The sequence below is a fragment of the Arvicola amphibius genome, chromosome 2 (genome assembly GCF_903992535.2).
Source record: "Arvicola amphibius chromosome 2, mArvAmp1.2, whole genome shotgun sequence".
Lineage (NCBI taxonomy): Eukaryota > Metazoa > Chordata > Mammalia > Rodentia > Cricetidae > Arvicola > Arvicola amphibius.
The window spans coordinates 188,690,245-188,703,449 of NC_052048.2; the positions used below are offsets into that span (position 1 = coordinate 188,690,245).

General features: G+C 46.1%; 1 gene segment (V, D, J or C); it reads left to right on the forward strand.

Annotated features, from left to right (window-relative positions):
* LOC119806829 overlaps window positions 1-7,219 on the forward strand; it is a 238,803-nt gene extending 231,584 nt beyond the window's left edge. Inside the window, 5 exon segments of the C gene segment in view lie at window positions 2,503-2,550; window positions 5,615-5,992; window positions 6,480-6,497; window positions 6,628-6,734; window positions 7,000-7,219. Coding sequence covers window positions 2,503-2,550; window positions 5,615-5,992; window positions 6,480-6,497; window positions 6,628-6,734; window positions 7,000-7,020 — 572 coding nt within the window.
* Window positions 7,220-13,205: the final 5,986 nt, after the last annotated feature.

A 13,205-nucleotide genomic window follows, 5' to 3' on the forward strand; every position in this document is an offset into this window, starting at 1 on the left:
GATTTCTCCATAAAGGGACTAAGTCATGAAGAAAAAGCAGAAATAAAAGCTGTTGCTTTGAAGTTGCTGTGTGAACTGGCTGATAAGCTGCACTTGGCAGCTAGATAATCAGACGAGGGCATGAGACTGTGTACTCTGTGCACTTCAGGGAGTGGTCCTGCCCACCAGAGGCAGCAGAAAAAGCACACACAATATAGCTGGAGGCTTCAGAGTTTAGCCATTTATTGGATACAAGGGTAAGAAAAAAAAATAATCAAGATCAAGGCTGAGAAATAATACCAGCACATGCCACTCTGAGAATGGACTCATCTCCTTGCAAACAGCATGGGACCTAACACATATGTGCCTGCTAAATACTTGAGGAATAAATGAGTGAGGAAGCTGGATTTCATCCGGAAAGCAATAGCAATGACTGATGGCAGCTTTGGAGCTACTTGTCTCTGTGTTCTAAGATGCCGTCAACTGCTCTGGAGATTCTCCTGTTGGGGCCCTTCCGCTTCACCCCTCCCACCCACCTCACTATAAATGCCAGCCTGAGCAGGTGGGCGCTGTGAGTCAAAGAGGGGAGACCCAGTGACATAGATGGTCTCCCAGAGTGAGAGCGTGATCAGAACGAGGGGGGCTCCCTGCCCCCATCAACCTCATCAACACTAGTACCAAGATCTGCTCCAAGCTCCTCCTCTCTTTAAATCTGCCCAGCCTTAGTCTTTTCCCAGCCCCTCTCAGTAGGGCTAACCTCTCTAACACCTGGGCTTCCTGTCCCTGCCTGGGGCAGGAAAGGCACTGGGGGAGGGCATCTGTGGGGATGAAACATTTTTGTATCATGGTGTAACATTGTGGGGACTGGGGGGGGGGGCACAATGATTCAAATAGAGGAGGTGCTTTTACAAAAAGCTCTATCCTGGAGAACATCAGCTCTCAGCCCAAGGAATGCATTTGTCGTGTGAGGAGGGGGGGTCTATGTGGGTGATCTCACAAGGTCTTACAATATTTATGCATCCCATTGTCCTAGACAGTTTCTCATAAATGTGAAAGCCTATCCAGAGAGTAGGATCACTGTTTAGCCTCTTTCATAAGGCTTACCCTTGGCAAAGTATATATCTGTACATGAGTGATAAATTAAGAACTCATTAAAAATATTAAGTAAATAAATAAACACATTGTGGAAAGGCGTTACAAGTCTTTTCTGGTCAGAGGCTACCCAACCCCACAAGGAAGCCTTCAGATTTCGAGTTCACTGTTGTCAAGTCCCCGAGTGAATTAGATGGGATATTAATTCCCAAGCCAAATGATGCATCTCCTCTTCAAATTGAAGTTTGCCTCATGCAGCGTCCGGACTGCTTTACCAGTTCTAGAGGTAGATGGAGAAAGTGGGTAACCCTGAGTCTATGCTAAGGAAGGTGAACAAAGAGGAACAGTTCTTGGCAGCCCTTTTCTGCTGTGTTCCTATGCTGAACAGCACTTCGGACCAGGCACGCGACTCACGGTGCTAGGTAAGAAGGTAGTGGCCACACAGGTGGGAGGGAAGCCAGAAAGACCCCTGGTGCCAGAAAGCCTTAGCAGAATGGGCACTGAGCCATCCGAGGCCCTGCATCAGGATAGACAGGGTTTGTGCTAGTAACCCCAAAGCTGTGCAAACACCGGGCAGCAGTACTTTGGAGAAGGCTCCAAGCTGATAGTGCTGGGTAAGCAGGGCCGCTGGGGAGGGACTGTGGGGGGTAAGATGAACAGAGTAGAACAGCTGCTCAGCTTCTTTTCCGCCTGAGCAGACCTGTCTAGGTGGATGGATTTCTGGAGTGGATGCTGGGATCAAGAGGGCACTCGTGGTTGATGGGGCTCTGAGCAATGCTTGGGATAGCATGAGTGGGCAACCCCAGGTTCTTGTCCTGAGCCCAGAGGCTGTGAGCACAGACACTCTGTATTTTGGCCCAGGAACCAGACTGACTGTGCTCGGTAAGTTTGGAGCTAGTGATGGCGGTGGGGGGATGGGGAATGTCTCCTTACCGGGATTCCCAGGTAATAATGGCCAGGGCTAGTTTTTGTGCTGTACCAAGGGGCTGTGAGCCAAAACACCCAGTACTTCGGTGCAGGCACCCGACTGTCAGTCCTAGGTGAGTTGGGGTGTTTTTGTGCTGGGCTCTGGTGCCGTGAACCAAGAGACCCAGTACTTTGGGCCAGGCACGCGTCTCCTCGTGCTAGGTGAGCTGGGGCCCCACACGGTGCCGGCGGGCTGGGGCTGCAGTGGGCGCCGGTGCCTTGGCCGGGTTTCTCTGGGGAGTCCCTGGGTTGTGCTTCTCAGTCCTTGGCTTGACTTTTGGAACTGGCAGCCAGTTGACCTTGCTAGGTGAGCTGCTTGGCAGCTGCAGCAGTGATCCTCGGGGTAGCTGGCATCTTTGTACAGGGTTCCCAGGTCCTGTGGGAGGCCAAGTAACAGAGAATGTCCGGAATCTGGGCATTAGCTCGCTGCACTGTAGGGGTTTGCGTGTGGGGCTGCGCCTCTGTGTTCCTATGAGCAGTATTTCGGTCCAGGCACCCGGCTCACAGTCTTAGGTAAGCATCTTGCGAGCGCGCTCCCAGCCTTTGTTCCCGGTTCCCTGGAGGAATCTGGTGTTGACCAGGGTTAGGGCTCCCTGGGGAGTCAACAGTAGGTTACCGCTCTCAACTTAACCGCTTCTGGGAGGGCTGTGTGAGGCAGGGTTTCTGGTGCTAAATATTACTTTCGCAAGCCAGGGTAGAGTCGGTTTAGTTCTCTTTTCTCTGAGGTTTGAACGCACTGGGTGGGCGGTGAAGAAAAGGATTTATCTAGGGCTCTGGAACAAACTTGTTTTTGATAAGTTAAGAGGAGAGTAAAGAACTGAGGAGCAGATAAAGGGAGCGGGGTCCCAGAGCTGGTACCGCGGACCTCTAGACTGGTCTCATCAGCTAAAGTCGTTGGAATGAGGGTCTTTTGTAAGGGGAAGAATGTGCCAGGCAAGAAACCAAGGACAGGCAGATAAACATAAACTGGAACAGAAGAATCAAAAGCCTGGTGGTGTCGACATGTTATTGATTGTTTTTCCTTTCCTGAACAGTTAAAAACAGATCTTTAATTTTTAAACTCCATCACTGTTTCCCTTTGACTTTGAGATCCCTTGATGCAGGGATGGAATCCTAGCTAGCGTCCACACCTTCTCATGGCTAGTCAGTCCCAAGTCAGGGGGATCTTATTCACTGGGGTCTATTTATCCTCAAAGCATTTCCCTGAATCCTGACTTAAAATCTTCACTGAGCACACCATATATTTCAGGCTAGACAGGTGTGAAGGGAGGGTGTTGTTCACAAACACCCATTAAAGTTCAAATATTTAGTCTGGGAGATGAAGAAAATGCTTGAACAACCTTACGACCCCAGTACTAGAATGGACCTTAACTATCGCTTGGCAATGAGAATGGAAGCTATAGAAGAGAAACAACCCACAGCCTGGGAGTGTGAACTTGCATTATATAATAACCATAGCAACAGTGGACAGCATTTGTGGTTGGAATGCTAAGCTGGATCCAAGGCGACTCAGCCATGTTAAAGTGTGCCTAAAGAATATGTTGGTTTCCTGTGATCAGGTGGGATAGAGAAAAGAGCCAGATGTTATAACCAGTTGCGGCTGAATTCAGTCCTGGCTCTTTGGTGATAAGGTGAGTTGATGTGTGAACCTCTCCTGTAGAGATAGATGTGACAGTGATTTGAAAAGGGGGGGGGGAGAATAATTTTACAATTTTACCCTCAGCTAGTGCCATTCAAAGCAAAGCACATATCAGCAGCAGCTTACTATAACACACTTCCCCTTCATAGGCAATCCTTTCTCCCAAGAATCCTCGGGGACTCACACACATGGATGTATATAGGTACCCAGGCTCCCTATGGAGTGGTGCACGTAATACCTCAGAGTATAGTTCATATCTGTCTCTATTTGTCTGGCTTTGGCCTAGACTAATACGGCAGAGAGCGATATGCCTGACTCAGGAAGCCTTTGATTTTCACAGAAGAAAGAGACTAGATGATTACTGAGTGAGGTGGTCAGAGGAGAGCATTCCATTGTTCCCACAGAAGGCTGGGCAACTCTCATAGACATGATCTCTGAGACACAGGGAGGTTAGTCAGACCCTAAGCAGTGGAATTGAGAGCACCAAGGACCACAAAGAGAAGTAAGAATATTATTTTTCCCATAGAGGTTCAGCCCATAAAGTCCTAGGTACATTGCTAAATAGAAAGTGGGGCATCAGGGGAAGAGGCTGAGCAGATGCAGAGGCAGCGAGGTTGCTTTCAAGCTTAACCCAAAAGGAAAATGTGGCCAGGTGTGCTGGCTCACATCTGCAATCCTAACACTGGGGAAACTGAGGCAAGTGGAATGTGAGGCCAACCCTGGCTACGTAGTGAGTTCAAGGGTAGCTTGGACAATATAGTGAGTTCTAGGCCATTATGGGCCATAGACCCTGTCAATAAAGAGAAAGAATAAAAGAAGGAAGGAAAGAAAGAAAGAGAGAGAGAGAGAGAGAGAGAGAGAGAGAGAGAGAGAGAGGAGAGAGAAACAGGAAAGAAAAATTTGCAGACTTCTACTAGAAAGAGATGGCTGCAGAGTTGGAAACCAAACACTAGGAGTCTGGGATCTTGTACACAAATTGTGCAGGTGGGATGCCAATGGCATGAGTCCGGAAATGAGGTGATAGCCGTAGAAATATAAGAAAGGGTCAGAATAAAGTTTCTCCGTTGTTCAGAAGACGGTGGTTTGCTGAAACAAAATATGTCTATCTCTTCATCTTCGCCAAATTGCTTGGAAACCAAGAATAGTCAGAAAAATACAAAGAGCTGATGGTGTTTGGAGGCAGAGAAGTTGACAGGTTTATTTCACACACCACAAAATTCAGCAAACCTTACATTCTCCTGAACACACTGTAGACCAAGGTATCTTCACATGTCATGTATGAAAATGGGCCATCTATAGATTAGGGCCTAAGAGTAGCTTCCTTACGCCAAATATCTATCTCATCCTTAATTATCCTCCATTCTTTCTGCCCCTTAGCTTCAGATACAGAGAAGCCAGTTATGACAGGATATTCTGAATCCTTCTGTCAGTTCTGGAAGTCAGTGCTGCACAGCATCCCACTCTGCAAGCAGAAAACAAAACAAACCACGGTGCAGAGCCATTATAGCGACTCTCCTAAGGTCACACAGGCATGGGAGGTTGCTGTTGAGATTCAGTTCTGCAATTCTAATTTCTGTGGCAGGCCCCCTTTAACTACTGCATATGATGATCAGAAGTAGCCTTATCTTGGTGGAAAATAATTAAAACAATGTCAATAAAGGGACATTGTGTTGTGTGTTGAACAGGACCATTTATCGTCTCCCCTTATGAGAATGGAAGGACAGGGAACATGGATGTCCACTAGATAAATACAAACAGCAGGTGAAGGAAAAAAGAAATGGAACAGTGATTGCAAAAGCAAATGGGCCCCGCTGCAGCACAATTGCTTTTTTAGAAACCCTCTCATCTCTCGAGTTCTTCTTCTCAGATACAGACAGCCTCTAGCAGATCCCGACAGCGATCCGCAAAATGCCAACCCCATCCCTCTTTACTTTCCAGAGGATTTGAGCAAGGTGAGTCCGCCCAAGGTCACCTTGTTTGAGCCATCAGAAGCAGAGATCGTCGACAAACAAATGGCCACCCTTGTGTGTCTGGCCAGGGGCTTCTACCCTGACCACGTGGAACTGAGCTGGTGGGTGAATGGCAAGGAGGTCCACAGTGGAGTCAGCACAGACCCTCAGCCCTACATGGAGAACAATAACCTCACCTACTGCCTGAGCAGCCGCCTGAGGGTCTCTGCGACCTTCTGGCACAACCCTCGCAACCGCTTCCGCTGCCAAGTCCAGTTCTATGGGCTTACAGATGAAGACGTGTGGAACGAGGACTCGCCCAAGCCTGTCACCCAGAACATCAGTGCAGAGGCCTGGGGCAGCGCAGGTATGTGGGATCTTGGATGTTGTTAAGGAGACTGAAGAGCACCAGTACCTCAGAAAAATATAGAAGCAAAGAATAGAACCAGGGGAAAGCAAGGGTGCTGAGAGGGACAATCAGGACATGGTATTAGAAAACCTTAGCATCTACTTCCTCCCACAGAGTACTTAAATTTAATGGGGCCGCTCAGGCCCTTTGGATCTGCAGTTCTTTAGTGCTTCTGAGCTGTGCTGGTGGGTTTCCTCACTCAGCATCTACGACCTGTGTCTCAGCCCCATCCCTGGTTCTAGAGTTTTAAGTTCACAGTGGCAGTGTCTTGTACTTGTTCTTCAGTGTAAGAATAGCAGTGTGCAGGGGTGCCTATACCATCTGACCTGCACGTGATTGTGCCGTTTGAGTCCAGCTTTAAATTTTGTTGTTTAGGACTCAATATTCCCAAGCAGTGGCATTCTCTAACACGTATTTTCTCCCCGCCCCTTCTTTTTTTTTTCAGACTGTGGCATCACCTCAGGTGAGTAAGCCTTTCTCTAATTCTTCCATGGTCTGGACTCTGGGAAGCCAAGAACCTCCAAACGTCAAGGATGAGGTTTTCCAGCACGGCCTGCTCACAGTCACTACCCATTCTCCTTTCCTGTCAACAGAATCCTATCATCAAGGGGTCCTGTCTGCCACCATCCTCTATGAGATCCTTCTGGGGAAGGCTGCCTTGTATGCTGTGTTTGTCAGTGCCCTGGTGCTGATGGCTGCGGTAAGGATGGTAGGACGGTACAGGCAGTTGAAGGGAGGGTATAGACTACGGAACGTGGAAAGGAAGGGGATCTCAGAGGAGAACCCATTATATCCCATCATCTCAAAAGAACCTTAAGAGATGCAGACCAAAGAGAAAATACGGGAAAGGATACCTATGCCTTCCTAGAGGATGAGGAACTCTCTTCAAAATCATACTCGAGACCCTACCTGACCTGTCCTCCTCCATGGCTTCTAGAGCTCTAACAATGTTCTTTCCTCCTCAGGTTAAGAAAAAGAATTCCTGAGACTGACTCTTGTGCATCCTGGGTTGCTCTCTATCCTGATCCTGGATTCTTCTGCACCTTCTCCCGTCCCTCTTCCTAAGGAGTTATTCTTTCTTCATAGCATGCTTCCCCTCCATGAATATCTGTCTTTCCTTGCCGCTTCCCAAAGACTGACCTCCTGACTCTGAAACAGACTAAGCCAATAAAAGTGTTGACTGGACCTGGTTGTGTCTCAGCAGTATCTTTGGGGGCCCTGCTGTTACACTCCAACGGGTATGAAAAAACAAAGAGTGGCAGATCTGTTTCCTTGCCAAAATGCTTCTTTTCTTCCTCCCCTCCCCCCAGCCCCGCCACCACCACCATGTACTGTACTCCAAATCCTCAAATGAGTCATTTCCTCTGAAAGGCAATGAATCCACTCTGGAACACCAGCAGGATATGGACAGAGAAAAAAAGCTACCGCTAACAATAACCTCGCCCAGCAAAGGGCAGAGGCTAAACAGACCTATAGATTACAGAGTCCAATGCCTTTTGTTACATCTTTGAGTTTTATCTCTGCTTGTCCTTAATACCTCTGGCTTATCTTGTTTGAAAGTTTTAACTTAAGATCTGTGCAACTCTCTATCTCTAGCCTGGAGTCTTAGAGAAGACAATGAAAGTAGAAAAACTGACCTGTGAAGTCTAGGAACAGTGGTCTCTCCAGGACCATGACACACACGTTCAGATTCTGGGTGGGAGCCCTGCCGAGGCTAAGGTATTTATTACATATGAAGTGTAAACCCTTCCAATGTGTAAATTTCCCTGTCAGATTGAGACCAGATCACATTGGGATGAGGATGTTGGGTGCAGGTTCTTAGACAGAGATAATTACCTTGGAAGTGCAAACGATGAAGTTTAATCATTATAATAGAAAAGTATACTTGGCAGAGATTAGAGAATACATAGCATAGAACAGAGACAGTGATGGGTTGGGGCTCTATCAAAGTAGTTGTTAGTGTCGGGGTAAGAGGCAAAGTCCAAAAGCAAAGAAAGGAGAAGGCAATGAGGAAGTCCCTTTCTGAGAGACTGTCACTGTCTCTGGGTCTTAGGCTTGGCAGTGACACGCGTGCTTACAACTACAGTGATACTATTAGTAAATTATTTTCCTAATTCATAGCTGTAGAAACTGTGGTTTGCAGATCTGAAACTGCAGTATGCTTTTCTAAAAATAATGATCTAGAAGCTTCACCCTCTCAGGGACCGTGATAGTGGGTACTCGGTCATGGAGTCTTGGTGAGCCTGGAGCAGTGACCATGATGGTGTTGTGTTCAGTCATGGAGTCAAGGTGACCCTGGAGCTGTAACCTTGATGCTGTTTTCACTCCTGTGTCACAGTGACCCTAGAGCAGCTACCATGATGTTGTGCTCAGTCATGGAGTCAAAATGGCCCTGGAGCAGTGACCGTGATGGTGTGCTTACTCATGGCATCTTGGTGAGCCTGGAGCAGTGACCATGATGGTGTGCTCAGTCATGGAGTCATGGTGACCCTGGAGCAGTAATCATGGTGCTGTGCTCACTCATGTGTTTACGGTGACCCTAGAGTAGCTGCTAGAACCCTCTGGGAAAGGACCTCTAGAAAGAAACACACTGAGACTGCCTAAATTCCAAAGACTATCAGTTTTCCAGGGTTGTCAATACAACATGTACAAGATATACAACAAAGTGCCACCAAGTGGTTTAGGGCAATGGAAATCAATTCTCTTGCATTTCTGGAGGCCCGAAGCCCAAAATCATCACACTGCCAGCAGGCCAGTGTTCTCTGGCGGTTTCTACAAGTGATTCTTTCTTGTTCTTCCTTCCCATTGCTCTCAGCACTCCTTGCCTTGTGTCAGCTCCTCTCCTATCTCTGCCTTGGCCTTGGGCATCTCTTCCCCATGTTTCTGTGTACACATGTCTTTCTTTCAAGACATGAGTCATTATATTTTAGACTCACCTTAGAGCCTGAACATTTCCATTTTGAGCCCTTAACCAATTGCAGCTGCAGAGACCTTTTTCCAAGCAAAGCCTCCTTCAGCGGGTCTGGGTAGACATGATTCTAATGTCTATTCCTTATAAGACACTGCATGTCCAGATTGGAAGTTTTCACAGCCCAGAAAGGATGAGGCTCATGGCAGGCTCAGCCTAGGAGATCATAACATTCTAGTTACATCTATAAATGATAATTTTTTTCTAGATGCCTCAATTGCACTACTTTTGTGGTTTTCTAGTGGTAATCCTTGTTTCTTGTATATAGTTTTGCTGTAGTTGTTTTGATGATGGCTAAAATATATAATAACAGTGGGGATGTGTTTTAAGCTCTATACCAGCATTCACAAAAAGATGTCTTCCATGCCCTAGACCTTGGAGACAGTAAGCACATGCAATGTTTCCATTCTCATGTAGGGGTGAGGAGTTAAGTACATGCGAAGAGCAAACAAAGGCTTTGAAGAAAGTGTGGGTGTTCTGTGGACCAGAGAGGAAAGAGTAAGGAGGGGCGTTAGAGAGCAAGGTATGGATAAACAGATCAGTGAAGGACGAAGCGCCTTTAGCACTAGACAACAGTGGAGGTAGGGAGAGGATAATTCCGAGTGGGAGATAATTGAGTCTGAAGCCCTGGTGGCTGCTTTCCTTTGGATGCAGAAAGCAGGCACAGGAAGAGGTGGGAGGCTGTGGGAGGACCTACTGGATGACGGCACAGAGCTTGTCAACAGGTCTTTCCTCTGGAAGACATGAGGCCAGAAGGAGTTCACTCTCTCAGTAAAGGGGCCATAACGGAGATGAAATCACAAACTCTACCCCCATCCAATGCTTTGCTTGACTGAGGGAGGCCTCCAAATGTCTCTCCGAGTCTTAACGACTGTTTGTTTCCTTGTCTGTCCCAAATAACACAAACCACAACACTCACAGTACTTCTGCCTCTGTCCTTTTCTCTAGAATCAAAGTGGATCCTTTTGTACCAGTCCAGGCATCATTTCCATTCCCCCTGAGGGTAAGCTGAGCATCAGTGAGTGAGGTGGGGCTATTTATAATGTTTGTTGTAGGATCTAAGACAAGTAAGCACAGAGAGGCTACTGAAGATATGTGATCCTAGGATTCAGAGAGTGAACTGTGAGTGTTCTCGTAAGACCAGACAGAGCACAGGACATCTCAGGATGGAGGTTGTGAAACAACAGTTGCGTCCAGAGTTATTTTTGCAAAGGAAGACACTAGAAAGAGCCTTCATTTATCTGAATAGGTCCACTCACTCTAGACTCAGATCTGATATAACTTGTTTGTCAGTAGGATACACAGATTGTAAGATGGCCCACAGCAAACTCTACAAGTGTCAACAGGGCTGAGGCAAGGCATGCTTACTGGCTGAAGAGACAAACATCAAACATTCTCTTAAAAAAATTCCTGAATTATAGGCTCGATGTCCTTTAATTATGGCTAGAAACTGATTATGAGTGAGTACATCCCATGTTCATCTTTTTGGGTCTGGGTTACCTCACTCAGAATAGTGTTCTCTATTTCCATCCATTTGCATGCAAAACTCAAGATGTCATTGTTTTTTACCGCTGAGTAGTATTCTAACATGTATATATTCCACAGTTTCTTCATCCATTCTTCCACTGAAGGGCATCTAGGTTGTTTCCAGGGACTGGTGGAACATGAGACGAAACCGGACTCTCTGAATGTGGCCGATGGTGGATGCTGACTGAGAAGCCAAAGACAATGGCGCTGAGCTTTGATTCTTCTGCATGGACGGGCTCTGTGGGAGCCTTCCCAGCTTGGTTGATCACCTTGCTGGACCTGGGGGGAGTTGGGAGGACCTTGGTCTTAACATAGAGTAGGGAACCCCGATGGCTCCTTGGCCTGGAGAGGGAGGGAGGGGGAGTATGGGTGAAGAGGAGGGGAGGAAAGGGGGAGGAGGAGGGGAGGAGATGGGAATTTTTAAATATAAAAAAATAAACCATATAAAAAAATTCCTGAAGGTCCCCAAGTTTTGACATACACCCAAATTCCTCATAAATAGCACTCTCAAAGAAGAATTAGCTCATAACATATATAGATCTGTCAATTATGAAGGGTAAGAAGACATCTGGTAGTCATAAGATAATGACAATTTCCTGGAAGACAAAAGGATTCCTGTGTGGATGACACTGGAGTCACCTCCATTAGCCCCAAGGAATTTTCCTATTGGTACCAGTATCCTTGGAGATCTTCCCACTACAGTTCTCAGTGTTGGGCTATGTAAGCTTGTGGAATGGAGATGCTTCAGGAGTCTGCACAATCCTCTGAGAGACAAAGATTTGTTCCTTCTTAATAAAGCAATTATGGAGAAAAAGAAAACGACATTAGAAAAAGCGTTGTAATTCCAACATATCCTACTAACAAATCTAGTTCTTATTTTGAGCCATTTCCCTTTCCTTCCTCTTTGTAGTGACCCAGAGAGAACGGTGTGACGCATGGTACAACATGCCTTACATAAGAGCTCTTCATGAGGGGTAGATGTGGGAGTGGAGGATTGGTACTTCATGTACTCCGCTGAAGTTCTGTGTTAAAATGCAAATGTGGGCATGCCTAGTCAGTTCTGTTTAGAGTGTTGGGGAACAAAGGGTGACTAGAGCCCACAAGTCCATTTTCAGATTGCTCAGGAAATCTGGCTTCAAACACAAAATATGTCATAGTGTTAGGGTAGATATTCCCCCTTCCTCTGAAGGCCTTTTGCAACCTGTATATTTGCAGATCAAAACTCCCTTCATTTTCTGCCACTCTGCTTCTCTTTGAGATTCACTTTAACTGGTTAGATCTTACCTGAAACATCTCCTTCCAACAGACAAGATATATTCAGTTAACCATTCCCATCACCTAATTTGCAGCTACATGTTTATCTTCCCTCTCTATCTATAGTCTCTTCATATCCTGTGCTTGTTTTCTGAAGAAGGCTGCCTGTGGGGAAAGCATCTCAGAGAAGAGAAAACACCACCTGTTCATTAGCAAAGGGCATTGAAATAGGCCAACTATGGTGTCTGTTTCCAAAGTTTCATCAGATTTTTAGAAAACTGATTCCAGCTGTTATCTATGAATGTAAGAGTGTCTTGATCCCCTAAGTACAGCCACCCACTGTGTTACAGCCAGATGCATTGCTGTATGTAAGGGATGGGTTTGGGAACAGTGACATCAGATTAAAGTTTTAGGACACATCAGAACTTACAGCACTACACATCCACTATATGATCAATTGGTTTGAATTGGACCTTGATATTACAGACAGTCTACATGTCAAAGAACAGCAACACAGTATTGAACCCTCCCACTCTTTCCATGTAGTTTTAACTGTCCCTGCGCATAGAGATCTCCACTTGTCTGAATAAGTGCTTCAATCCCTGGACATCCTACAAAGAATTCCTACTTCTTTAATATCATGAGTCTTACTTTCCTCAGCTAATAATTCTGCTCCCCTGAGAGGGCTTCAGAAGCAGTTGGAACTCTTGGAGAGGACTATGCAAACCTATGAGCAAGAGTAAAAACAATGGCTATAATAAACATAATCTTTAAAGCTAAAAAGATTTGGATTTAGGCTTTATCCCTGCTTTTCCTCAGCAATGTGACTTTAAGCAAGTGGCCACCAAAGAAGACTCAGCTTCCCCTTGTGTTAGATAGACTCAATATGACCACTTAGTCAGTCCATGCAATGTCTACATTGCACAGAGTTGGTAACTACCAAGTGCGGTAATTTATGTTCACATAAATATGTTTCCCATACTCAGCGTTGGCAGTTCTCTCATTTCCCCCCTCAAACACACAGTTCTGAGCATTCAGCTCTTTACAAATCGCTTACTTTTTTATGAAACAATTTTAGCTCACTTCCATCCTTCTGGCCTTCTGAAGGCAGATGTAGGACCCAGCCATGACAAGTTCAAATAGAGGCCTGAGTCTCTGTAGTTTACACTAAGGCAAAACCTAGTTCCATGAAAGGTCACAAACTGAGACCATTCAGGTCCCATCTAGGAACAGACCATCCAAAGGAAATTCCTAAGATTCCAACCATTGTAGATAGGATCACCTGCCAGCACACCCTTAGACAACTGTCAGTCATTCATAGGTCCTGGACCTTAGAAATCCCTCACCCCTACGTTTGCTATTATAAAAACCCAACACTAAATGAACTCTGGGCTCTCCAATCATTCCAATATGTTGGGCACT